The sequence below is a fragment of the Rhinolophus ferrumequinum genome, chromosome 6 (genome assembly GCF_004115265.2).
Source record: "Rhinolophus ferrumequinum isolate MPI-CBG mRhiFer1 chromosome 6, mRhiFer1_v1.p, whole genome shotgun sequence".
NCBI lineage: Eukaryota > Metazoa > Chordata > Mammalia > Chiroptera > Rhinolophidae > Rhinolophus > Rhinolophus ferrumequinum.
In genome coordinates this window covers 171,442-199,184 of record NC_046289.1, presented here as the reverse complement: position 1 = coordinate 199,184, position 27,743 = coordinate 171,442, and the positions used below count along the sequence as shown (strand labels likewise).

The 27,743-nt window shown below is 48.7% G+C and overlaps 1 pseudogene and 4 gene segments (V, D, J or C); all 5 read right to left on the bottom strand.

Annotated features, from left to right (window-relative positions):
* Nucleotides 1–4,879: 4,879 nt before the first annotated feature.
* On the bottom strand, nucleotides 4,880–5,604 carry LOC117024151 (immunoglobulin heavy variable 2-5-like). The segment is given in 2 exon segments: nucleotides 4,880–5,379; nucleotides 5,467–5,604. Coding segments are annotated over 2 exon segments (546 nt in total).
* A 3,586-nt stretch (nucleotides 5,605–9,190) lies between these two features.
* LOC117024147 (immunoglobulin heavy variable 3-33-like) lies at nucleotides 9,191–10,020 on the bottom strand. The segment is given in 3 exon segments: nucleotides 9,191–9,201; nucleotides 9,420–9,770; nucleotides 9,872–10,020. Coding segments are annotated over 3 exon segments (408 nt in total).
* Nucleotides 10,021–11,344: 1,324 nt separating this feature from the next.
* Nucleotides 11,345–14,798, bottom strand: LOC117024146 (immunoglobulin heavy variable 1-3-like; annotated as a pseudogene).
* Nucleotides 14,799–20,141: 5,343 nt separating this feature from the next.
* LOC117024141 (Ig heavy chain V region MC101-like) lies at nucleotides 20,142–20,672 on the bottom strand. The segment is given in 2 exon segments: nucleotides 20,142–20,497; nucleotides 20,581–20,672. Coding segments are annotated over 2 exon segments (402 nt in total).
* Nucleotides 20,673–25,424: 4,752 nt separating this feature from the next.
* LOC117023242 (immunoglobulin heavy variable 3-23-like) lies at nucleotides 25,425–26,006 on the bottom strand (the record flags this gene model as incomplete). The annotated part of the segment is given in 2 exon segments: nucleotides 25,425–25,765; nucleotides 25,865–26,006. Coding segments are annotated over 2 exon segments (387 nt in total), but the record flags the coding sequence as incomplete, so codon positions are not given.
* Nucleotides 26,007–27,743: the final 1,737 nt, after the last annotated feature.

Genomic DNA, 27,743 nt, shown 5'->3' with positions numbered 1-27,743 from the left:
TACGTGGCAGAGCTCAAATCCACATTTCTAGAACTCTGCAGCGGCCACAGGGGTCTGGCCACACATCATGAGCCGAAGGTGTCGGTGGTCTCACACCAGCTCTGTTTCATGAGTCGCTGACTGGTGCTCTGAAATAAATCTTGAAAACCATACGTTGGTGTCCTCTACATTTTTTGTAAGCCTTTGAGAGCCTAACTGAGCCCGAGACTCTGGCCTGCAGAGGATACCTGAGTCAGCAGCTGGGTCTTGGCCTGTGTGGTTTCTTGTCCCACACAGAATTCATGAAAGTTGACTCAGGTTCCTTTGGGGACCAACTCATGACGTTGCTCTGCAGCAGTGCTCTCGAGCACTGAGGTTTTCTTCATTCTCTAGGCCATCTACCCCTAACCCCAGACTGGCTTCAGGGCCATGGCAGTGCTGGGGCTGTCCCCCGGGGTGGCTGTGGGCTGTGGGCTGTGGACCCTGAGGGATGAGGCTCCATCTTTTGCCAAGTGCAATCTGTGTCACCCTGGAGAGCAAACGTCCCTGTGTGGAAGGCCGAACGCTGTGTTCAGTGACATCGAATCAGAAAATCAGGTAGACGTGGCTGTTTGTGACGCTGGCCTCCGGAGGGAGCCCTACAGATGTTAATTCCTGTCTTCCTGTTGCCTCTACATTGCAAAGGACTGAAGAGTGAGTGTAAGCTGACTGATGGCGGACAACAGACACAGTCTTCACATCAGGTGGGTGGGGCTGGAGAGCCAGTCTGCTCTGTATCTAAATAGTTTTCAATGAACTATTATTTTATAATGTAAGGTAACATTACTAAAAATAAAATGTATAAGTAAAAATAAAATTTTAATTTATAAATTAACTTTTAAAGTTGTATATGCTTTCATGCACTACAGGTACATCACATGGAATTTAAAAGCCGAAGCTCCCACAAACCCAAGGAGTTCCACTTCCCATGTCACCCACAGAAAACCACTTTTAGTAGAGGTCTCTCTTTTGTTTTCCAGTAGGTGGTGCTGAAGCACCAAGTTTTTAATTTTCCCTTACCCGCCCTGCTGGGGTTTCTGGGGTTTCTGGGTTCTCCGGGTTCCCCAGGAAGTGGGCGTCCCCTCTACAGCCCAGTCGCCTGGGTACCAGGGCACCACTCCCGTGGTTGGAAAGGGAGGGCTGTGGGTGTCCTATGTGTCCCTGGCACCACCATCCTGTAGCCAGAAGCTGCCAAAGGGCTGCCCTTAGTTGGCTCAGCTGCTACTACTGGGCTGCGCTTCCCTGGGTGGGGGTGGAGAGTTCACACCTCCCTGGTTCGCTCTTCCTCGTGGGTTTAGCCACAGTGAGGTTGGAAAGTTTTCTCCCTGCCCCCACTCCGTTTCAAGTCGTTGTTTTTCAGTCATAACACCCCCTGGCGGGTGCTGGTGTTATGAGCCTGCGCCCCCCCGGCTCAGGCAGTTGATCACAGGTCGTCGGTCGGCCGCTCACAGCAGCTCATGGCAGCTCTCGGCAGCTGCCAGCCACTCACGCTGGCCACCGGCCACTCATGGCAGCACACGGTAGCCCACAGCAGCTCACAGCAGCCCAGCTCCAGGGAGAGCCGTTGTTCACAGTCTTAGCTGCAGAGGGCGCAGCTCGTTGGCCCATGTGGGAATCACATCAGTGACTTCGGCCGTTAGGAACACGGCGCTGCAACCACCTGAGCCACTGGGCAGGCCCCAGTCTCCCCCTCCCCCCCCAGCCCTTTTGCTATCTGCTGAGGATTTTGCTGCCTTCTTGGCCACATGGGGGATAAAGTTGGTGGATTCCCTGTTGGCAGAATCCTGTGTTCGATTCTGGCAGTCTTTAGAGCGCTCTGAATATTTTGCAACTGACTCTGTGCCCAGCCTCAGTGTGTGCCGGCCACCCAGGCCTGACTCCTGTTTCTGCCCCTGCAGTCTGGTTCTCCCACTGGGGGCTGCACCCTGGGAGTTGTCACATCTTCTGGGGCCACAGCAATCGCCCAGCTGCACATGGTTTCTGTCTCTGTCCTCTCCCTCCCTGTCCAGTCTCACTTGTTTCTTCAAATTTACCCACCTTCAGATGTCTCTACTGGATCTCTCAGATGTATCTGTGTGTTGAGAAGGGAATCCTTTGTTGAATTATAGCTGTCCAACCTGTTGTAACTTCAAGGGGAAAGACTTGGAGGTCTTCTCATGCTGCCATGCTGCTGACATCACCAGAGGAGGCACTTTTTAAAGATGCCCCAAGTAGTCTCTGGGCCTCACATGCAAATGAGGTTGTTTTGTTACCCAGCGTACAGCCTGTGCACAAGCTGCTGGGACAAGGAGTATCCCTCCTCCATCAGAGCCCCTTCACCTTCAATTTCAGCCAAATTACATTTTTGGGCTTCTTCCTTCATAAGGTAGTGCCACATAATTTCCAGATGAGACAACTCGGTAGAAAACCAGCTTGTGTATCTGCTCTAAGTTCTTTTTTTTTTTTAAAGTTTATTGGGGTGACAATTGTTAGTAAAGTTACATAGATTTCAGGTGTACAATTCTGTCTTACATCATCTATGTATCACATTGTGTGTTCACCACCCAGAGTCAGTTCTCCTTCCATCACCATATATTTGATCCCCCTTACCCTCATCTCCCACCCCCCTCCCCCCTTACCCTCTGGTAACCACTAAACTATTGTCAGTGTCTATGAGTTTTTGTTTCTCATTTGCTTGTCTTGTTCTTTTGTTGTTTTTGGTTTATATACCACATATCAGTGAAATCGTATGGTTCTCTGCTTTTTCTGTCAGACTTATTTCACTTAGCATTATACTCTCAAGATCCATCCATGTTGTCACAAATTGTCCTATTTCATCTTTTCTTACCGCCGAATAGTAATCCATTGTGTATATATACCACAACTTCTTTATCCATTCATCTATCGAAGGGCATTTTGGTTGTTTCCATGTCTTGGCCACCGTAAACAAAGCTGCAATGACCATTGGAGCACACGTGTCTTTCTGTATAAATGTTTTCAGATTTTTTGGGTAGATACCCAGGAGAGGGATTGCTGGGTCACATGGTAATTCTATTCGTAATTTTTTGAGGAACCTCCACACTGCCTTCCATAGCGGCTGCACCAGTCTGCATTCCCACCAACAGTGTATGAGGGTTCCTTTTTCTCCACAGCCTCTCCAGCACTTGTTACTATTTGTCTTGTTGATGATAGCCATTCTGACTGGGGTGAAGTGATATCTCATTGTGGTTTTTATTTGCATTTCTCTGATGATTACTGATGTTGAGCATTTTTTTCATATGTCTATTTGCCATTTGTATGTCCTCTTTGGAGAAATATCGCTTCAGGTCCTCTGCCCATTTTTCACTTGGGATGTTTGTTTTTGTTGTTGTTGAGTTCCTTGTATATTTTGGATATTAGTCCCATATCGGAGGCACTGTTTGCAAAAATCTTCTCCCATTCAGCTGGTTCCCTCTTTATATTGTTGATGGTTTCTTTTGCTGTGCAGAAGCTTTTAAGTTTCATATAGTCCCATTCGTTTATTTTAGCTTTTACTTCCCTTGCCTTTGGAGTCAAATTCATAAAATGCTCTCTGAACCCAAGGTCCGTAAGTTTAGTACCTATGTTTTCTTCTATGCAGTTTATTGTTTCAGGTCTTAGACTTAAGTCTTTGATCCATTTTGAATTAATTTTGGCACATGGTGACAGATAGCAGTCCAGTTTCATTCTTTTGCACGTGGCTATCCAATTCTGCCAGCACCATTTATTGAAGAGGCTATCTTTTCTCCATTGTATGTTTTTTGCTTCTTTGTCAAATATTGTCTGTCCATATTTATGTGGTTTTATTTCTGGGTTCTCAATTCTATTCCATTGGTCTATGTGTCTGGTTTTCTGCCAATACCATGCTGTTTTGATTATTGTAGCCCTGTAGTACAAGCTAATGTCAGGGAGTGTGATACCTCCAGTATTGTTCTTTTTCATAAAATGCTGACAATTAAGATTACACGCTCAAACTTGAACTTGAGACATCATGAGAGATGCTTTGCTGTATATTTACTGCCAGACTGCTCGTCACCTGTAATACATGTGCTTCTGGAGCCAAACTTAGGCATTCCCGTTTCCAGGTTTGGGTGTATCACTATCGTGGACTCTCATGGCTCTCTGGGCACAAAATAATGTTGTAAAGATTTCGTAGGGTATCCGATGGGCACTTGTCTCTTTAGGGAGACCACCTCAGGGAAGATCTAGATGCCTGATCACTGCACTGTACACCTGAAGTTGAAGCTGAACAATAATGAATGTCAACTACAAGTTTATATGTATAATTACAAGAAGCGGAGTACAGCATTAGGAATAGAGACAGTGGAAATGTAATGGCTCTGTGATGTCAGAGGGGTAGTGCATGGGGGAGGGGGGTTCACACAGTGTGAGGGATAGAAATGATAAATGTCTAACTATTACATTGTTCTGTGCACCTGAAACTAAAAAAACCCAAAAACATGGAGCAAGTTTTATGTGTCACACCTCCCGTGTGACACCGCTGACGATCATCTGTGCACGGCCACTGTCAGTCACTCCATGAGGAGAGCACCGTCCATCTGTGCTTTCATTTCATACATTATTGATTCGTGCATTTTGGACCACTTTTTCTTCTTCATAGCAAGAGAAGCTGGGATATGAAACTCGGGAATTCATTCGGATTTCTTATGAGCTACTGCTACTTCAGCATGAAATCCAGCATTTTAATCAAACTTGACTTTGTGTTTGTTTGTATTCTGTCACTTACATGGACAGCAGCCCGTGAAACAGCGGCATCCTGTGGGTGATCTTGCGTCCACGTACCTGACCTTGTCAGGTTAAATGCTGATGAAACAGAATTGAGCCTCTCACCTGTATGCAGCACTCACAGGGCCGTGGGTCTTCTAAGGAGAGAAGAGATAGGAAGACGGGGCGCTGAGGCTGTGGATGGGGAGGAACCCCAGAGCCTGGCAGGAAATGCCATGTGCCACACGTTCCTGTGCTGCAGACGTGGGGCCCCGCTGAGGCCCAGCCTGGGTTCTTGTACAGGAGCCCCCTGGGCTGTGTCTCTGTGCCTCCGTGCACAGAAATATGTGGCTGTGTCTGCAGGGTCCATGCTGGTCATTGTTAGGACCACCTGGTTTCTGGAAGTGTCCTTGGAGATCGAGAGCCGGCTCTTCAGAGATGGGCTATAATACTTACCATCATCCCACCAAATGGTTGCGAGCCACTCCACAGCCTTCCCGGGGGGCTGACGGACCCAGCCCACACCCATACCACTAGTGCTCAGTGAGAACCCCGAGAAGGAGCAGGTCAGCGTAAGGGTCTGGGTGGGTCTCACCAGTCCAGGACCCGACTCCTGCAGGGTGACCTGGGACAGAACCCCTGTGGAGAAAGCACGAGAAAGGTGAAGCTACTTCTGGACGAGAACTGGAGTCCCTCCATCCCTGAGGCCCTGACCGGAGCACTCACAGGAAGGGACGGTCAGCAGCAGGAGAGTGGAGCAGAGCGTGTCCATGGTGGGGCACAGTCACTGCCCCAGGCCAGGGCTCGGCTTTTCAATCCACGGAGGGGGGTGGGGAGATTTGCATGGTGTCACATGGTGCTGACGCCTATGGGAGACTGAGGTCTGTGCAGTAGGGGAGCGAGTCTATGCTGTAGGAGAAGCGAGCCCTGGGTGTGGGCTCCACGTCTGCTCTCCATAGGGACCCGACTCAGGACTGGGTGTCAGGAGACAAGTCCTCAGAACTGCCCAGTGTGTGGATGGAGTCTGGGCTGTGACACCCCTCTTCTCACAGACAGTGTCCTCTGCGTGGACACCCCTCCAGGGACCCTCGCCCTGGGGGTCCTGTCCTAGAGGAGGGGGAGTGGAGAACTGGCCAGACGGTCCTCCGCCTGACTCCAGGGCTGAGGTGTGAGCCTGGGCAGAGCAGGAGGCTGAGCCCCCTGTCGTGTCCGAGCTTCCCTGTGGTTAGGAGACGGAGGGTCAGTGGACACGTCACTCACACTTACTGTGTGAACAAGTGCAGCTCATGGGCGTGTTCCCACTGCGTGTGCATCCCACAGGGTGGTCCCGACGTGGACCTCGTCAGGGGGCACAGTCACCTCTGTGGGCTCAGTGACCTCACGTCGGCCTCCCCTCTTCTCCCCCGTGACCCCGACATTCTAGGGCATCCAGTGCTCTGTATGCTCCTCCGTGCTGGCCGTTCTGAGCTCCGTGATTTTCCATAACTGTGGTCACTCCCTGTCCTGTAATGTTGCTCTGAACCCACAGTTCTGTCGTGATTAAACACGTGTGGTTTGTGTGGGGTCTATTGCTCCAGGTTTCGGGGCCAAGAGCACGAAACGTGCCTGAGTGACAGTGCTATTAGAATACTGCACAGGCACAGTGCGCTCAGCGTCAGGAAGAGCCTGGAGGAAGCCTGCAAAGGGCTGCAGTGTCAGTCAGGGTCGTACCTGATAAGCCCTGGACTCATGTCACTGCCTCTCACAGAATGACCGGGTGACAACTAGGTTCCCTATATCCTCGGGTCAATCCATGTGTCAGAATCCTGGGAAGAGCATATGGGCCTACATTTGGTCACACATTCAATTTATGAGAAAGAAGGAGTTGCTGGGAATAAATAGCTTTCATTAAAGCAATTTAATAAGCTTCTCAAATAAAACTATTTGATATCAAAAGTTGGAATGATGATAGATAGAGATGAAAATATTATTACCCTGCAATTTGGCCTCTCCCACACACACACACACACACACACACACACACCACACACGAATGGACTCACACACACAGGGACAGACCCAAGCACAAACTGTTCACTCAGATCTGCATTAAATTACTGCTGTGTCCAGTGAATTCAGCAAACTCATATACAATGTAAAGCAAATCCACACACACATTAAACTCTTCTGCTAAGGGAAACTCCATTTAATTAATGGGGTAAAATGTATTCCACATAGGACATCATGTCCTGTGTCACAATGCTAATTGTACGTCTTCCTTTCCAATTTGGAGCCTTCATTTGATTTTTTGGTGAAATTTCTTTGGCTCTGACCTGCACCCCTGTGATGGACGGGAGTGGAGAGTGTGGCATCTTTGTCTTTCTCCTCGTCTTCGAGGGAAAGGTCTTATTCTTTCCCTGTGGAGAATGAAGTTATGTGTGCACTTGTGACATAGGGCCTTTATTGTATGTCACAGTTTCCTTCTATTCCCATTGTGTCGCACGATATTAAAATAAAAAACCATGCTGAATTTTGTCATTTTATTTTCGTGCATTGATTGATCACCTGATGGAAAAAGAGCAGTGTCATCAAGAAATGGTGCTGGGATCAGTGGACATCCTCCTGCAAAAGAATATGACTGAACCTTGTCATATACTATATACAAAAATTAATTCAAAATGGTTGAAGGACCCGAATATAAGACGTAAAAGCATAAAATCCCTAGAGAAAACACAAAGGAAAGCTTCATGACAATGGATTTGGCAATAGTTTATTCAATATGATAGGAAAACACAGGCTACGAGCACAACAATAGACAAATCAGGATAGATGAAACTCGAAATTGTATGTGCATTAGAAAGGCACAATGGACATCATGAAAAGGAACTTATTGCATGGTAGAAAATAATTGCAAATTATATATCTGATAGTGTGATACTGTCTAGATTGTAAAAGAACCTCTAAAACTGAAACCCAGAAAACAAAATAGCATAATCACAAAAAAGTAAAAAATCTGTATTAACAACAACAAAAAAGAGATAATAAATCGTGGCACAGATGTGCAGGAAAGGGAATTCTTATGTCCTATTGTTGGTAAATAAATGGGTGCAGCTCCTACAGAAAACAGTATGCAGGTTCCTCAAAATATTAAAAATAAAAGTATGATATTATCCAGGAATCCCACCTCTGGGTATTTATCTAAATGAAACAAAGTCACCATGTCGCAGAGTTATCTGTGCTCCCATGTTTACTGAAGCTTTATGTACCATAGCCGAGACATAGATGTAATCTAAGTGTCCATCAACAAGTGAGTGAATAAAGTATGTGTAATGGAATACTATTCAGCCATAAAAAGAAGGAAATGCTGCCGTTTGCAGGAACGTAAATGGACCTCTAGGGCATAACGGTAAACTATGTAAGTCACACAGAGAAAGGCAAACACTGTATGACCTAACTTATGTGTGGAATCCAAAGAGAATCATACAAAAAGGGATCGTATGTGTAGTGACCGTGGGTGGGGGCTGGGCAGTGGGAGAAGTGCATGATGATGATGAAAAGGTACAAACTTCCAGTTACAGGAGAAGTGAGCGCCGGGATGTAGTGGACAACTCGCTGGCTGCAGTGAACACTGCTGTGTGCTGTGTTGGACGTCGGTGAGGGAGTCGACCCTCAAAGTACTCAGCACATGGAAAACACACTTTCCCTCCTTGTTCTTTTCTTTGTTTTGTTTTCTTCTCTTTCCTTATATCCATATGAGATGATGGATGTTATCAAAACTTATGTGGCAATCATTTCTGAAGATATGGAGACATAATTTTATTTATAATAGTTGTTACTGTAGTGGGTAAAAATAAAACAAATTCCAGTAAAAGGTCATCTCTAAAGCACATGTAGTAACAATATTAGGAGGACGGACCATGTGCCCCGAGAATATTGCTGATGGTCCATGAACAGGTGGAAGGTGTCTGGACACATTTCAGAGGAAACCACGTGCAAAATCATGTGCCCTCAGAACACATTTGTATGACGGCTTGTGTTTGAATGTATTTCTTTCTCTAAAACCTGTGTGTGTGTGAGTTTGAGTGTGTGAGTTTTCTGTGCTTGTGTGTGAGTGTCTCTGTGTGTGTCTGAGTGTGTGTGTCTGTGAGCCTGTGTGAGTGTCAGTGCACGTGTGTGAGTCCGTGTGTGTGTGTGTGTGTGTGTGTGTGTGTGCTGATCAAGTAGCATGAGAACAGCATGAAACCTGATCACTACCTATGTGAGCAGACACACTCTGGGGCACATTTTGTTGTGTATTGAAGAGTCAACATGACATTTTACTTAAAGTTGTCAAGAGCTCATCTGCTCCTTTCTAGAAGAGGCTTCAGGATGGTCGTTTCGTCAAGAAATAAATACAGGACACCAGGAATTTGGTGAGGAGTGGTCCCAAGTCACTGCAGTATGTCATCTGAAAACAGACCATGTCCCTTCTTCACTTGTTGTCTGCAGTGAGAGTATGAGAAAACAGAGCCACAAAGCAGAAGTAAGTGTTGTCCCTGGGGGCAGCTGAGAGCTTTGAGAGGAAATCTCTGTTCTCAACAGGAAGCCCCTTCCCCACCCAGGTCCCACCTGCTCCTGGGGCTGGTCCCTGTGCTGGGTGTGTCCTGAGCGCCCCCTGGTGTCCTGAGCGCCCCCTGCAGCCCAGCCCCGCTGTCCCCTACAGGGACGTTTGTGTCTGGGCTCACACTGACTTCCCCTCACTGTGTCCTTCGTACAGTAATACACGGCCGTGTCATCGGCTCTCAGGCTGGTCATTTGCAGATACAGCGTGTTCTTGTTGTTGTCTCTGGAGATGGTGAATCGGCCCTTCACGGAGTCGGCGTAGTATTTCTGACTTCCATCATACCATATAACTGCCACCCACTCCAGGCCCTTCCCTGGAGCCTGGCGGACCCAGTGCATGCCATAGCTACTGAAGGTGAATCCAGAGGCTGCACAGGAGAGTCGCAGAGACCCCCCAGGCTGCACCAAGCCTCCCCCAGACTCCACCAGCTGCACCTCACACTGGACACCTGCAAACACAGAGACATCCTGGTCAGAAACTGTCGCACATCCACTGTTTCTCTGTCATATTCTCTCACATATTCAGAGGCTCCTGTTCTCCATAAATTACCTCTTAAAACAGCCACAAGGAAAACCCAGCTGAGCCCAAACTCCATGGTGTGTCGTCTGTGCTCTGTCCTGATCACGGAATGGGGACACCTGGGGATCCCGAGGCTGGGGCTCCTGTCCCACAGCTGCAGGGTCAGGGCTGGGCTGGTTTTCATCAGCACAGGGGCCCCTATTTGCATGTCCTCCTTCCATATAGGGAGCTCCGGGCTTGGACACCTAGACAAGGGCAGGGCCTCATGCAGGCGTGAGTGTCCTGGTTGGTTGGTGGTCACGTGAGAGTTCAGGAAAACATGATTTCTTACACGGGATGGTGCTGGAGTGAGTGCTCAGCACCCATGACCTCATTTCATTTGTGTGTGAGCACCCTGAACAAGCGACCGAGGTATCAATCCCACCTGCATGTTGCAGAGGTAAACTGCACACGGCAGCCTGAGGAGCCGTGTGATGTGTCCAAGGGCACATATCAGCTGAGAGGGAGCCCCGGTACCCGCCCCATGGACCCCACTGCTCCCTCATCCCACTCCAGGGCAGGGATGGACATGCCAGGTGAGGTTCCAGAACCTCTTTCCTGTAATGAGAACATGTGCGATTTTCTGCATCGTAGTATTTACCTAAGAATGTAGAGAATGGGATACACGTACATATAATTTCATAAGTGTGACATTTTGCATGTTGTTGTCTGTAAGTCTTTCCTTACCAATTGTCCATTTGTTTCCTTGTAGTAGCTTTAATGATGCATTTTTGTCCGTAGTAAACAGCACAGATCAAGAGGATGCAGGTCTTACCTGAATCTATAGACGTTTTATTGAAACTGGAAGCAGGAGCACGAGTAGGAACAGCCCCACCCATTGTCCTCTCTCTGGGTCACTCTCTGTCCCACCTGAGGGACTTGTGGTGATGCCCAGCTCAGGTGGGCGTCTCGTGCAGGAGACTAGCAGGCAGGGAAAGAGCCACCATCGCAGGGACAAGGGACCCTGTCAGTAGTGTGGGGCTGTGACTTCACAGTGGGAGAACGAAGACGTTTAACTCTTAGTGAATCCACGAGGGTATATTTGGAACTGCTCAGTTTTGATGACATGTGGACAAGTGCCAATATCAATATATAATTGAGTGAATGATACTAAATCTACTGGTGTGCGGACATAGCAGGGGGAAGATGTAAGTGTATACTGTCAGTCACATCGTATCTAGTGAAATGTCCACATGCATGTTCCTTGAAGCAGAAAACTAAAATAACCCCTAATTCTTCTCGGACACCTACTGACTGACAAGCCACCAGAATCCCCAGTCTGTCTATATTATACATTAGATCCTTAACTGTATTTCAAAGTCGATGTCATTTCTGACAACGGCATGGTGTGTCCTCACCAGCCTGCAGCATCCCCACACCACGTCCCTGCCCTATGCAAACAGCCCACTGGGTCTCCACCAGGAGACTGAGGAGGAGGACACCTGCCCTCACCTGCCATCACCGTCAGTCCCAGACCTCAGTGTTTGCCTTCCTGAGCTGCACGTGCTGAGCTATATGGGCAGCTGGACAGCAGTGAGGGGTGGGTGTGCTCTTCTTCCTGGGAGATGGTCCTGGGGTCTGGGGACACATGTGCCCTGGGAAAGGGGCCCCGGGCTGCACATCCTGTAAGAGTGCACTCGGTGTGCACGTGATGGTGGTGCCCTCACCCCTGGGCACCTCTGGCTTCCCGACCTTCAAGGAGACCAAGAAGACGCAAGTGTTGAGAGGATGCTTTTCTATCCCTGGGACTTGGAGATCCTGAGAAGTTAGAGAGAGAGTCATGGAGCTGATGGAGAGGCTGAGGGTTCTCAGTAACCACCAGGGCCATTTCCAAGGAGTCTCTGCCTGGACAGTCAGGAAAGAGCGTCAACAAGTTAATACAACAGAATAATTGGTGACGTCAGTTAGGAACACCCGCCATCAGGAGGAGTGCTGTTATTGAAGGTTGGTTATTTATCTATGACACAGAAGTCCCTGCCGTCCCAAACTCATGGCTATTACATGATTATGGGAGAGGAAGACGTCGCAGTGCCTGGCCCTTGGGAACTGTGCTCATTACCGTGGTGACCGTGTATTCTAAGTAGGAGAGTACAGTGCGGGGGACACAGTCAGCAGCATTGTGAAGACTGTACAGTGTCAGACGGGGGCTCCTTCATAAATTATATAAATGTCTAACCACTACGCTGCACACCTGATACTAATGTAAAATAGTATTGACGTCAGGTGCAATTTGGAAAGTAGTCACACGGATGTGTAGTGTCATATGGGGAATATAGTCAATAATGTTCTAGTACAAAAAAAAGGGGGGGGGAAGGACGCTTCTGTGTTTCCAGAACGTTTAGAAAACACTTTCTGCTGCGTGAACGTCAGGAGGAGGATTGAGGAGCCTGGAGACCAAACCCTGACAGGAGAGCAGCCCTCAGCGGACTCCTCCCGGGATGTGAATTGAGTGCGTCCCGAGCGCCCCCTGGTGGTGCGCGAGCGCCTTTGTCCCAAAGCCCCTGCGGACAGACTGTGTCCCTTCCCCTTTATCCAGCATCAGTGTGGGACCCTTGGAGCCCAAGTGCTCTACACCCTCCTGTTCACAGGATTCTTCCTCCCAGAATTTTTCATTACCTGACCCCTCCATTTTATCTATTTCGAACGCAAGCGTCCGTAACTCTTATCCTTTGCCTGCCCTGCTGTTGTATTTTAAGAGACAACTTGTCTTCTAGTGTCACAGACAGAGAGGATTTTACCCCTGGATAGATCCACCCAAATTGTGACCCATACCTGATTTAGAGATTGTATTTGGGACTTTTGAGATGATGGTACTCATACATTTCATACTGGATTTCATGCTTTAATGAGTGAGCTTTTGGGGGATGGTGGGAGGTTCTAACTGTGATTGGCCTGTGGGATGTGTGTGAATACATGGAGGGCTGAGGGAGCTCTGAGATGGTCTGAGTCATGCTTGGACCCTGGGAGTGTTTTATGGGAAAAGGGGCTTTGTCATCCTTGGTTTATTTAGGAATCATGGGAAGAAAACATTTTTCTGAGTGACTCCTAATGCATCCACAGTGTTCATAGCAGAGGGAGGCAGAGGGAGAAGAAAGCAATGTGACCTCTGATGGAAGGTGACCTCCTCCTGGCGGTGAAATTGGAGGAAGAGGACATTGGATGCAAGAAATGCACCTCTAGGGGCTGGATAATAAAAATAAACAGCCTTTACCATTCTATTCCATCTGGGATGCTACCAAGTTTCATATGCTGGGTACATTGTAAACAACAAATATTTATTCGCCACAGCTCTGCAGGCGGCAATCCAACACCCAGGCCCCACATGGTCACCACTGGTGAGGACCCTCTGCCTGATTCACATCCGGTGGCTTCCTGCTGTGTCCTCACAGGTTGGAGGGGACAAGTAAGCTGTTGGTCTCATTAGAGGGGCTCTGCTCCCCTTCCTGAGGGCTGCGTTCTGATGACCTAGCTCCCCAAGTCCCCACCTGCTAACACTACCCTCCCTGGGCTCACGTATTCAACACACAAAACGTGTGCCACACATTGTCAGAGCAGAGCCTTCCTGCAGACCTTCTGGGGTGTGTGTGGTCCTGCCAACACCTTGATATCATCCGGTGAAACTGCGCACGTGCTCTGAGCCCCAGACTGTGAGGGAATCACGTGAGTGGATCTGAGCCCCGAGTGTGTGGTAATTAGATTCACTTGTCCTGGGAAAGTAACAGGCTGGACGTGGGTCTCACATCATCCAGGGTCTCCCCCCGCTGCTCCCTGTGGTGTGAGGACCCCCAGGACTCCCCAGGGACAGGGACACCCACAGGATGGGGTCTGAGGGGAGGACCCTCTTCAGGAACTCACCCCTGCAGGAGAGGCTGAGGGGACGGTGAGCTGACGTAGACTGTGCTTGACCTGGCACACCTGTCACCCATGTCGTTGTCACCACGTGTCATGATGGTCCTCCCATATGTCATGTGTGTGGTGCTTGATCACAGGTGGGAAGTAGAAATTCGCGGTTCATTTTATACTCTCTTTTCCCAAGCACAGTTCTGTTTTTCAGAAATAAGGGAAACTGAGAGAACTTCCTAGGAAACTCTAGAGTCCAATTTCATAATCGACCTCCCACCACGTGATCCTACGTGGTGTCTGAATTAACCTCCCTCATTCAGAGAAGAAGGATGTTCCATACCTGTCCTTTTCAGGGAATTTGAGACTTGATAGAATCCTTCCAGGAAAGGCTTTCCCTGGTTCTTCCTTGCAGATGTTTGGACCCTGGACACCTTTCCCTGAATGACTGAGGGGCCCCTGAAAGCCTCACTGCTCGTCTCAGGTCCTGACTCTGTGTGAGGAAGTCAGGAGACTCATCGTCCCTGTCGTCTCCACATTCCCGCACAGCTGCCCTCTCCTCAGGGTTTCTGACACTCTCAGGATGTGGGTCGTCTCACTGTGTCCCTCGCACAGTAATACACGGCTGTGTCCTCAGGTCTCAGACTGCTCAGCTCCATGTAGGCTGTGCTGGTGGACGTGTCTGCGGTGATGGTGACTCTGCCCTGGAACTTCTGTGCGTAGTTTGTGCCACCATTGCCTGCATAGATCTCCCCTATCCACTCAAGCCCTTGTCCTGGGGCCTGTCGCACCCATTGCATCCAGTAGCTGGTGAAGGTGTATCCGGAAGCCTTGCAGGACACCTTCACGGAGGCCCCAGGCTTCCTCACTCAGCCCCAGGCTGCACCAGCTGGACCTCGGAGTGGACACCTGTGGAGAGGAGACAGGAGTGGGTGGAACCCCCGTGACTGACCCAGGTCCCCTCTTCAGCCAGGGACTGGGGAGCCCCTTACCTGTCGCCACTGCCACCAAGAAGAGGACTGTCCATCTCCAGTCCATGGTGAGGGCTGTGCTGTCAGGACGTCTGTAGGGGAGCGTGTGGCTGTGGGGCGATGCTCTCAGGACACAGACATGTCCGTATTTAACCCCGCCCACCTCAGCTCATTTGCATATTCATGAGCACAGGGTTTCATAGCTGAAGACTTGACCCACCTGAGAGAAGCTCGATGACACAGGACCATGTTCAGTGGGCGTCTGAGGGTCCAAGTCCTAATCCTTGTTGGAGGATGTGTGTCCCCTGCCAGGTCCCTGAATCTGTGCAGACAGAGCCCCTCCCACTGAGGAAGAAACCCCCAGTACAGGATCCTCACTGAGAACCCCCTTTGAACGACACGGAGACCACCTGAGCCCGTTCTGGGCTTTGATCTGAATTTTTCAATCCTGGGGTCAGTGTGTGTCCCCAAATTTTTAAAATTTTACGTGAGTAAAACCACCGTCATCACTTAGATTGTTGCTGTGAGACATCTTGAAGACATTGAAACACCATTTTAAATTTAATTTTATTGCCCCTTGTGCTTGTTAAGATCTCCCAATAGATTACGATATTTACAGACTCTTCAGGAGTCCTTGCCCGAATCTTGTTTTAGAGGTTTTTATAAAGAGGAAGGAAGCCCCAGGCCCTCAGAGGAAGCCCCTCCCCCGCTCCCTCCCCACCTGCTCCTGGGGCTGCAGCCCCCGCTGGGTGGGTCCTGAGCGCCCCCTGCAGCCCAGCCTGTGCACTGCAGGGAGGGTCCTGTCAGAGCTCACAGGGCGTGACTTCTAGAGTCCCTAGTCCAGTGTTAAATGTCTGTGCCTGACCTCACAATGCTCCCTCAGGGACGCCATGAGCTTTGATCTCATCTCTGCAAACAGTGGTTGGCCTCAGTAAACCCCAAGTACACTGCAGGGTGTCCCATGCAAGGACTTTATGAAACCACTGGGGATCCCCTTCCCTGGAGCTGCCCGAGGCACTGACACAGTCGTGAGTCCAGAAGCTGTCGGGTTTGCGGGCGTCTCACCTCCTTTAGGTTCCTCTGGCTGAAGGAGATGTCTGGGAAGCCCTGCGTTGGCTCACAGCCTTCTCTGCCTCTGCTAGTCAGTATTTTAAACCCACAGACCGAGTGGATGATTTTAGCAGTAATGAACCCCCAAGTTTTTCCTTGTCCCCGAGACCTAGTCCATTGGCAGTCCCGCGCTCTGACGCTAGGCCTCGGGGTGTGACTTCTATTGTATACAGAACCCCAGGAAATGTGCCACACACCGAATTGAGAGGAACATACACCCTCGCCCTGCTTTATCTCACAGCCTATGGGACCCGTGCAGATGACGCATGACATGCACCAATTTTGTCCCTCAGATTGTCAGGTATGAGGCCCAATCACACTGGACATGGGGCCCCAAATCCCATCTGAGAAGCTCTGATCTAAGTGTGAGGACGTCTCATTAGCTCTGCCTTCTGAAACCTGCGGGTGTCTCAGGATGATCAGAAATGTGACTTATTCCCTCAAGTCATGAAACCTGCTTCACAGGTATTTATAAATGGGGAGCTTGTGAGGGAGTGAATTCTCTCCCCCACCAGTCACATGTTGAAGCCCTAAGACCCAGTGGCCTGTACTGGGAGAAGGGCTTGTAGGAAGTACTGATGGTTCAGTGAGGTCATAAGGTTTGGGGACTCATCTGCTAGAACTGGTGGCCTTATGTGTAGAGGGAGAGGAAGAGAGATGTCCCTCTCTCTCCACCACAGGAGATTACAGTGAGCAGTCAGCTCTGCCAACTAGGACGAGTTCCCACCAGTAATTGATTATCTGGCAACTTGGCCTTGGTCTCCCCAGGCCCCAGAATGTGAGAAAATAAATTGTTCTTGTTTAAGCCACTCGGTCCTTGGTTTTGTGATGGCAGCTTCAGAAGATGAGAAATATTTTTTATACTGAGAGTGGGGTGCTCCTGTAACAACCACCTAAGAAGGTGTTAGTGACTTTGGCAGTAGGTGATGTGCAGAAGATACAAGATTTTTCACGATCAGACAAGAGAATTCCAAGATTGCTGTGAAGACATGTTAAAAGTGACTGTGGAGAGTTCCAAAAGATGACCAGAGACCTTTGGAGAAGGCTCCATATTCTAAGACAATACATAGATTATGATGAAAACAATGGTGGTTGAAACGTGGACCTAAGAAGCCACTCTGCTGAGGCTCAGATGGAAATGAGGAGCACGTTATGGGTCCCTGAGGAACGGTGATCCTTGTTATAAAGTGTCGAAGAGCTTGGCTGAACTGGTTTCCTGTGTCATGTGGAAGGTAGACCTTGTGAGCAATGGAACTGGATGTTCAGCTGAGGAGATTTCTAAGCCAAGTGTAGGAGGGGCTTGGCTCCTCCTGGCTGCTTCTCCTAAAATGTGAGGGAGGCAGATGGGTCAAGCATCACAGTATTAAGTGAATACTAATCAGAATTCCGAGGTTAGAAAACCTGTCAGCCTGTCTATATAGCCCAAATCAGGAAAGGTTGTTGTGAAGAGGGCACAGAAGGTGTTGCTGAAAAACAATAAAAAAAATCATGGTTGTGCTTCACTGGTGTAATCAGCTATCTCAGTAGAAGCCAGGAATAGAGACGGAGTTTAAGCAGATGTACTGTCACTTCAAAATACATGGGGACGAGAAGCTTTGGCAGAAAGAAGGAAGGTGTATTTGGTTTCTACAGAACAGGATCATAACTCAAATAGGCTATGAAGATGCAATATCGTTTAAGAAAAGGAAAGAATGACCTTGAAGGAAATCCAGAGGTCATCAGGATACGTCTTTTGTTTCAAAGACTTTGCCATTTCCTTGGTTTCAACAGGTGACAAGACCAGGAACCAAAGCCTTTGGGTGAGACCACCCCTGGCAGAGCCTGGGACGTGTGACCCTTGCCAGCACAGCCGTGGTGAGACTGCCCGAGTGGGTCTAGAAAGTGAGACAGCACCTCAGTGGACTTGGGAGGTGGGACCACCACCCCATTGGGTACAGAATGAGGGGCATCCGGGCAAAGAGGACTGTTCTCCAATGTTCATGTCCCATGGGATCCCCCTGGCAGGTTTTGGACCAGATTGGGCCCATCACTCCTTCCTTCTTTCCTATTTACCCTTTTCAGAATGGGACTGTCTCCCCTCTGCCTGACCCACCATCACATTTTGGAAGCATGTAACTTTTCTGGTTTCGTAGGTTCACAGCTGGAGAGGAATTTTGCCTCAGGATGAATCACAGCTCAATTTCCCCAGGATCTGATGAGACTATACTTAGGTGAGACTTTGGACCTTAGCCTTAGAGCTGATGCTGAAATGAGTAAGACTTTTGGGTTGTTGGGGTTGAGTTAAAATCTTTTGCATGTGGGGAAGGCATGAATTTTGGGGACCAGAGGCAGAATGCTATGGATTGAACTGGGTTCCTTCCAAATTCATAAATTGGAGTCCTAATGCTCAATGTAAAATAGGGCTTTCAGTGGGCAAGTAAGGTTACACGAGGTCAGAATGTGGTGGTCCCACGCCAATAGGATCAGAGCCATGTACAAAGAGAAGAGAGAGACCTCCCTCCATCGTTTAAGGCACGTAAGGACTCAGTAGGAACATGGTCAACTGCGAGCCAGGTCAGACCTTTCACCAGGACGTAGAACAGCCGGCACTTTGATTTGGAACCCTCTAACCTCCACAGCATTCAAAATCAATAACTTTTTTTAAAGCTGTGTGACCTACGACACTTTTTCTGGTACCCCAAGGTGAGGGAGAGATCTCGGCATTTTTAATTATATAAAAATATTTGATAATTTCATAGAAAAGCATACATATGTGAATGATTGATAAATATGAAATAAAATGGAGATAAAATAGAGACATTAAATAAAGATAAACAACATTAGGAATTCCCTTTGGAAAATAAAATCAAATATTGTGAACCTGCATTTTTCATCTCATAGGAATATGTTTCCCACTAACACATTCATTAAATACATCTGTGTATGTTCCTTTGTGTGACTGTGAGTGTGTGTGCTCCTGTGTGTGTCACCGTGTGTATGACAGTAATAACATTGTACAAAATAAAGTCATTTATCAAGTATCTCTTAGGGGTCCGGGACTTGGTCCTCGATGGCCACATAGATGGAGAAAATCAAGTGAGGCACCAGCTGCTACAACCATGGACACGTCAGGCTCTCCTCTCTTTCTCCTCTTTTGTCTCGAGGACACTGGGTTCTATATAAGGTTGGAGACATAGCCTGGGAACCATCATTGCTGGAAACTGCTGGGTGAAGAGGGATATACTGTATTTTGCAATGTATAATATGCACCGACGTTTTTGGCCCAAACTTTCAGGGAAAAAATCTTTTGTTTCAATTTTTTAATTCACACTTTTATTTGCTTACCTAAAAGTACCTGATTTTTGTATTATTAAGGAATTTTAGCATTTCTAAAACAGATTATGGTACAAGAAATTTGACATCACAAATAATTACAAAACACAAGAACAGACACAAAGTACAAGGAATTTTATGTACTGGTAGCAAATTTACTGTATTTCCACATCATGGCATCATGGAAGGCCAAGAACTCTTCGTCATTGCAAGTTCATCGTAAGTTCAATGAAATCGATTATCGTATTCCAGAGTATGATTTTGAATATAGGTATCGTTATTGATTTCTAGAGTTACACATTTCACTCATAAGCATAAATAAAATAATTAAAAACATTTATATAGATATGGAATTAGTACTATCCATGTATAATGTACATCCTTATTTTTCCCTCACAAATTTGGGCAAAAAAGTGCATATTATACATGGCAAAATGTAGTATATGTTCTCTGGTACTTCAGGAAAACAATATGAGACATTTAGATTTTAATTCAGATTAATTTTTTATACCATGAGTTAACCCTTCCGAATATTAGACAAGTAGACATGTGGTATTTATTATTATTATTATTATTATTATTATTATTATTATTAATTATCATTATTATTATCATTATTATTTTAGCTGAAGATTCCTGAGACTATTAAGACAGGGACCAACACTGTGCGAATTTACTTCAGTGTCAACTGTATGCGACTCCTGTTCACAATACAGACCCAATTTAAGAGATGAAGCAAAAGATATATAGTACGAATATGTCTGCCATGTGTAAATATCTATTGTGTTTCAATTGTGAATACACCATGTCATGATTTAGAATAGATGTACTGGGGGGTCTCTAGTGGTACATATTTTTAATTAAATTAAGGTGACTCTACATGGTGACAGGACACTCCCTCCCCATGTCCCCACCTTCCCTGTTACATCTGCCCTCAGGCTCCTTCCTGAGTTCAATGTCACAAGTGACCCAGGAGGTCTGAGCACAGCCTCCTGGACCCTGAGCACCCCCTAGTGTCCAGCCCCCCATCACCTGCAGGGACGTTTGTGCCTGGGCTCACACTGACTTCCTGTCACTGTGTCCCTCGCACAGTAATACACGGCCGTGTCCTCGGCTGTCAGACTCTTCACTGTTAAATAAACTTGGCTCTTGGAGGTTTCCCTGGTGATGATGAGCCGGGACTTAAGCGTTGGGTTATAGCCTGTGCTTCCACCACTCCATACAGCACCAACCCACTCCAGCCGCTTTCCTGGAGCCTGGCGTGTCCAGTGCACATGATAGCTGGTTAAAGAGAATCCAGAGACAGTGCAGGTGAGGGACAGGGTGTGCGAGGGCTTCACCAGTCCTGGGCCCGACTCCTGCAGCTGCACCTGGGACAGGACACCTGGGGGCAAGGAGAATCAGTCTGTCACTCACCTGCAGTCACATCCATCCCACAGACCCGAGTCTGACACCTGGGACCCTCACCTTGGGGGGCTGTCACCAGGCACAGGAGAAGACCCAGAAGTGCCATCTTCTTCTAGACCACAGCTCTGCCTTCCCCAGAGACCTCAGCCCTGTGTGAGGAGAGAGCTGGGAGCTCACAGCCCAAGGAGGGTTTTACCCTGGAGCCTGAGGAGAAATTTGCATGTGGGGCAGCCTGTTCCTATAAGTGGGGAGGGACTGAGTCAGGCTCCCCTGGTCCTTATGGGCCCAGTAGGGTCTCTCTCTTGAATTCATACAGCCTCTGAGTCAGGGACGAAAGAGCCCATGGTCTATAAGATACACTGGAAAAGGTCAAAGACAAGCCATACTTTTCTGTGTATAGACGAAATCCTGGAGCAGTGGAGTATATCACCCAGGTTCAACACTTATGGGTATTTGTAATAATGATTAAAATGATTAGCATTATGTGCAGACACATTATTACAACCAACACATTAAATATATTCACAGTTCCCAAACGTTCATAGATAAAAATTCAACTTAAATAAAAATTTGATGTCAGTTTTCTTGTAAATATACCAGAATCACAATCAGTCCTTCCCACCCTATTCTTTTAAGATCATATGACTTCATTTTGTCTAAGTAACTGCCTCCTGCACAGTCAGGCTTGGAGGCTCCTCATTACAGATGTTGGACATTTATACTGTGGTTTGTCTCACTTCTCCTTAAGCAGTAAATAGTCTTTCCATATTCTATACATTGCTTTATAAGATACCTATTTGTTATACTTTGTAATGTGGATTTTTATATTAATTTTTTTCAAATGAAATTTTAAGTATAAAAAATTACTTTTATAAAAATTGGCAAATGCTTTTTTAAAGTCTGTGCTTTGTGTGTCACATCAGGAAACCCTTGTCTTATCCAGGGTCCCACCCATTCTGCTCCATTGACGTGTGTCTCTCCCTCCACCAATGACACACAGTCTTGATTATTGCAGCCACTTCACAAGTCTCTTCCCACTTTCAGAAACTCTTCAGTAGTAACTAAAATAACAGAACACTGGGCAGAGTTGGATTCTGGAGCATCCTGAGAAGGGCTGCAGGCCGATCTTTGTCTCCATGTCCATCATCTGTAGGTCCCGGGAAGCCCACATCCTGGTCTGAGGACTGGGGTCCCCCATCCCTTTCTGATGGACGTCAGGGACAGGGGGTGTCGGCTGTGGGGTCACTGATGACTCAGGGACATGTGCTCATGGCCTGCAGCCTCCTCGTTCCCCACTGTCTATTCTGATGCCCAGGGCTGGGCTGTGCTGACCGCTGGCCCTTTGTGACATAGGTTAGAGGTCAATGAAGCCGTCCCAGGACAGGGCTGAGCCTGTTCTCTCTCTTCTCAGCTCAGGGAGGTTCCCAGAGTCTGAGGTCAGCTCCAGAGGCTTCTGGACAGCTGCTCAGAACCCACAACACCCCACCCCTGAGAGAGACACATACCTCTGCCCACAGTTTAGGACAGGAGGTGTTGCCTCTTTCCAAATGAGGCCACAGAGAGCAGCACAGAGACACACACAGGAAACCCATGTGACATCGAGGTTTCCAATCGATTGCTGTGCCCAACCGAGATGTGCAATTGTGAAGACAAGCAGTTACGGGGCGTCTCTAAGACCCCCCTCAATACTAGACCTTCCTGCTTTAGTGCCAATTGTCTGCATTCTTCCATGAGATGTCAGTCAGGCACGGCCACCAGAGGACGCACAGGAGGGGATCAGGGGAAAACAGAGTTTATCACACTCACAGGTCCTACAAACAGGAAGCTCGGGACCACGTGAGACCACATGGAAGGACCAGGGTGGTCAGCAGGCAGGAGACAGGGAGCGAGGGGCAGCTGAGGACCTGGTCTCACTGGCCTTTCCCTGGGAAAGGAGGACCAGGCAGGTGATCAGCGTTGGATGGACCAGGTTGAGTAATGTCAGTGGGCTCAGCGATGAGGGGCGTGTCCCTGTGCCGGGCGCCTGGGCCTGGGATGATGAAGGCAGAGAAGTGTGTCCTGGTGTGCGGGCCAGAGAGAGGCGGTGCTCTGGGTGGGTGAGGTTGTGTGTGAAAGGCCTGCTCCAGCCTGGGCTGTGCTGCCTCTGAGGACTGGGTGTCCACGAGGTGCTGTCTCTCCCCAGCAGGAAAGGACTGTAAAGATGTGGAAACATGATAAGTAGATAAGGTGATAAAGTGCATGAACACACACGATGCAGGAGGTGCCTTTCTGCATTCCCAGCAGCTGCTCCTTGCCCTGTTCTGTCCCCATTTTATGCAGGAAAACCATGGGTCCTCTATCCTCTACCGTGAACCACGGAGACAGGCCTGGGGAAGAGAGCCGTACCCCCAGGAATCTCCTATTCAGACCCCTGAGCACTCCAGGTTCCAGCACCCAAGTTCCTCTCCAGACTCGGGGTTCAGCTCCCCTCTGCTTGTCAGCTCGGGCTCAGGCTTCATGTGGGCGTGTGGGTGGGGCTGTAGGCTGTACACTGTGTGATGGGCGGGGGCTCCTATACACTCGGGGTCTAGTGTGTGAGCGCTCTACCCTCCCCCATGATTCCTTTCTATTTGATAAAGTAGATGAGCCCGTATTTATCCAGGACACAATGGGGTGGACGACAGAAGGCTAGCTTCTATAAAAACAGATCTAACAGGTGGAACGGTCTACACCATGCAGTGAATTAATCCTGTTCTCCTTGCATTAGGGATGCTGGGCCGTCCCCATGAGGAGTGGACGCAGAAATGTCCCTCATAGCGACGAGGGGCCAGTTCTGTGAGAAGCTCAAATGCTCCTTAGTCTGTCCGACCATGAAACCCAGAGAGAAATCCAAACACACGAGGTTCCCTAACGGGAAATCTCAGCACTTCTGATCACACCCACCTGCATCAAACCCCTCTGAATGGATGTCTTCCTAAGTGTGGTGAGTCCTTACAGCAAAGACCTTTACGTGGGTCTAAAGCCAAAGTCACCAGCAGACCGACTGTGCCATGTCAGGGGCCCGTGCAAATCAGTGTGAGGGACCCTTGTTAAAGGTTAAGAATTCAGTGACACTGAGAGCACAGCATACACTCTCAGTGATGCACAAATCCTGTTTCTCACTTCTCTTCAGTTGAATGGCTTTAAAATGACTCCCACATCTTTAGCCTCGTTCTGCAACAGGAAGTGTCTCTGCTTCTTATTGATACCAAGTTGGGCTCATGCCACCAGGTGTCCTGGTGCAGGATCGTGGAAGTGACCTGTCCCCCGGTGGTCACGCTGAGCCACACGGGCTGCAGGACGCAGGCACGTTGTCAGGATTCCTTTCCTTCTATCAAAGACTTTGGGATGAAAGACTGACATTTAAGTTCAGTGTCTTCTCTGGAAAGAGAATAGGACATGAAGACCCAGGGTGAGAACACCTTTCATCACTTACAACTCTTTTAATTGCAGAAATGTGTTGTATCTGCTTGACTCAAAAGTGCAGTTGTTTGGTGATTAGTTCTATATGGGTACAACCAAATGGATACTTTTAGAAAAAGTGAGTAAATATTAAGACAAGTCAGAAAACAATATTTTATATATTTTCACTGAGAGCAATACTCAATTATTTTCTATTCTTTATCCAGCTTCTTAAGTACACTCAGCTCATATGCCTTTGCTGTATTTTAAAATTTCTCCTAAACAAACTTCCAGTTGTGGGTTCTGTCTGTCCTACTTCATGTCTTTCCCATAACTTAGCTCACAAATATCTGACTATACACATGGGCTGGTCACTGAGACGTGACAAGAGACCAGCACACCCCCTACACGTATGTTCCCTTGACCTGTCTCAACATTGCGACTCATGAAGTGTCCACCACCGTGGTCTGTACAGGGGGCTCTGTAAGAATGTCCTGTGTCATAAAGCTTCTGGATTGTTAGTGGTGCCTCGTGGTCAGCAGCCAGCTGTTCCCCCACCTGACACAGGCCTGTCCCGCAATAGTGCCTGTGTCACCATGAGTCACATGTTTCCATGACATGTGGGCTCAGCAGGGCCACCTGAAAACCCTAGTCAGTGTAACCCGCCCTGGGTGTCCAGAAAGGACAGACATGTTAGATGAATTAGATGACATGGGGACACGTGAATGCCCATGTATTTACTGGACCTCCCTGCTTTGAAGGGCACTGTGGGGAGAGCTGGGGGTGTGAGCAGAGCTCCAGCCCCGTGGAGCTTAGGGTCTGGGACAGAGTGAGTGAGAATTAGGACAGGAGGTGACAGAAGGTGATGTTGGGGAGGGTTTCAACATTGATTTGAGGAAATGAGGAACAAGACATTAAAGGTACAGTGTTGTAGGGAAGACGGAGACCGTGGATGGCAGAGGTCCTGGGGGACTGACCCCATGGGGCCATGTGAGCCTGTGTGAAGTACGGGCCCTGTGGGGACACCGTGGGCATGTGGGGGGCAGAGAGCGTGAGCTTAGCCCACAGAGGCCTGGACAGAGCTGGGGTCTCTCTGTGGGGAAGTGTTTCCCAACCACAGGGGAGACGGCAGCCCTCAGGATGGTCTCTCTGTGGCAACCAGGACACACAGGAATTTGGTGAAGGAAAGGCCCCAGTGACTGGTGACATGTCATTGTAAACACTGCTTCCACTTTGTTGGCTGCTGAGAATCCGCAACATTAGAGTCAGAAAGATGATTCACGACTTGTCCCTGGGGGCAGATGAGAAATTTCAGAGGGAATCTGTTCTCAACAGGAAGCCCCTTCCCCACCCAGGTCCCACCTGCTCCTGGGGGCTGGTCCCTGTGCTGGGTGTGTCTTGAGCGCCCCCTGGTGTCCTGAGCGCCCCCTGGTGTCCTGAGCGCCCCCTGCAGCCCAGCCCCCCTGTCCCCTGCAGGGAGGTTTGTGTCTGGGCTCACACTGACTTCCCCTCACTGTGTCCTTCGCACAGTAATACACGGCCGTGTCGTCAGCTCTCAGGCTGGTCATTTGCAGATACAGCGTGTTCTTGGCGTTGTCTCTGGAGATGGTGAATCGGCCCTTCACGGAGTCGGCGTAGTATATGTAACCACCACCACTACTAATGTATGAGACCCACTCTAGTCCCTTCCCTGGAGCCTGGCGGACCCAGTCCATGCTGTAGTCACTGAAGGTGAATCCAGAGGCTGCACAGGAGAGGCGCAGAGACCCCCCAGGCTGCACCAAGCCTCCCCCAGACTCCACCAGCTGCACCTCACACTGGACACCTGCAAACACAGAGACATCTTGGTCAGAAACTGTCGAACATCCACTGTTTCACTCATATTCTCTCACATATTCAGAGTCTCCTGTTCTCCATAAATTACCTCTTAAAACAGCCACAAGGAAAAGCCAGCTGAGCCCAAACTCCATGGTGTGTCGTCTGTGCTCAGTCCTAATCACGGAATGGGGACACCTGGGGATCCCGGGGCTGGGGCTCCTGTCCCACAGCTGCAGGGTCAGGGCTGGGCTGGTTTTCATCAGCACCGGGGCCCCTATTTGCATGTCCTCCTTCCATATAAGAAGCTCCGGGCTTGGACACCTAGACAAGGGCAGGGCCTCATGCAGGCGTGAGTGTCCTGGTTGGTTGGTGGCCACGTGAGAGTTCAGGAAAACATGATTTCTTACACGGGATGGTGCTGGAGTGAGTGCTCAGCACCCATGACCTCATTTCATTTGTGTGTGAGCACCCAGAGCAAGTGACCAAGGTATCAATCCCACCTGCATGTTGCAGAGGTAAAGCTGCACATGGCAGCCTGAGGAGCTGTGTGATGTGTCCAAGGGCACATATCAGCTGAGAGGGAGCCCCAGTACCCTCCCCATGGACCCCACTGCTCCCTCATCCCACTCCAGGGCAGGGATGGACGTGCCAGGTGAGGTTCCAGAACCTCTTTCCTGTAATGAGAACATGTGCGATTTTCTGCATTGTAGTATTTACCTAAGAATGTAGAGAATCAGGGTTCATGGAGATGTATTTTCATGAGTGTTACATTTTGCATGTTATTGTCTGTTGTCTATAAGCCTTTCCTTAGCAATTGTCCATTTATTTACTTGTACTGGCTTTAATGATGAATATTTGACCATAGTTAATGGCAGAGTTTAGCACGATGCAGGTCTTACCTGAATCAATAGACATTTTATTGGACCTGGAAGCAAGGAGCACGAGTAGGAACAGCCCCACCCATTGTCCTCTCGCTGGGTCATTCTCAGTGTCCCACCTGAGGGACTTGTGGTGATGTCCAGCTCAGGTGGGCTTCTCATGCAGGAGACTAGCAGGCAGGGAAAGAGCCACCACGGCAGGGACAAGGGACCCTATCAGTAGTGTGGGGCTGTGACTTCACAGTGGGAGAACGAAGACGTTTAACTCTTAGTGCACCCATGTGGGTTTATTTGGAACTACTCAGTTTTGATGACATGTGGACAAGTGCCAATATCAATATATAATTGAGTGAATGATACTAAATCTACTGGTGTGTGGACATAGCAGGGGGAAGATGTAAGTGTATGTTGTCAGCCACATTGTGTCTAGTGAAATGTCGACATGCATGTTCTTCAAAGCAGAAAACTAAAATAGCCCCTATTTCTCCTCGGACACCTACTGACTGAGAGTCCACCAGAATTCCCAGTTCTGTCAATATTATAAATTAGATCCCTAACTGTATTTCAAAGTCGATGTCATTTCTGACAACGGCATGCTGTGTCCTCCCCAGCCTGCAGCATCCCCACACCACGTCCCTGCCCTGTGCAAACAGCCCACTGGGTCTCCACCAGGAGACTGAGGAGGAGGACACCTGCCCTCACCTCCCATCACCGTCAGTCCCAGACCTCAGTGTTTGCCTTCCTGAGCTGCACATGCTGAGCTATATGGGCAGCTGGACAGCAGTGAGGGGTGGGTGTGCTCTTCTTCCTGGGAGATGGTCCTGGGGTCTGGGGACACATGTGCCCCTGCGAAAGGGGCCCCGGGCTGCACATCCTGTAAGAGTGCACTCGGTGTGCACGTGATGGTGGTGCCCTCACCCCTGGGCACCTCTGGCTTCCTGACCTTCAAGGAGACCAAGAAGACGCAAGTGTTGAGAGGATGCTTTTCTATCCCTGGGACTTGGAGATCCTGAGAAGTTAGAGAGAGAGTCATGGAGCTGATGGAGAGGCTGAGGGTTCTCAGTGACCACAAGGACCATTTCCACAGAGTCTCTGCCTGGACAGTCA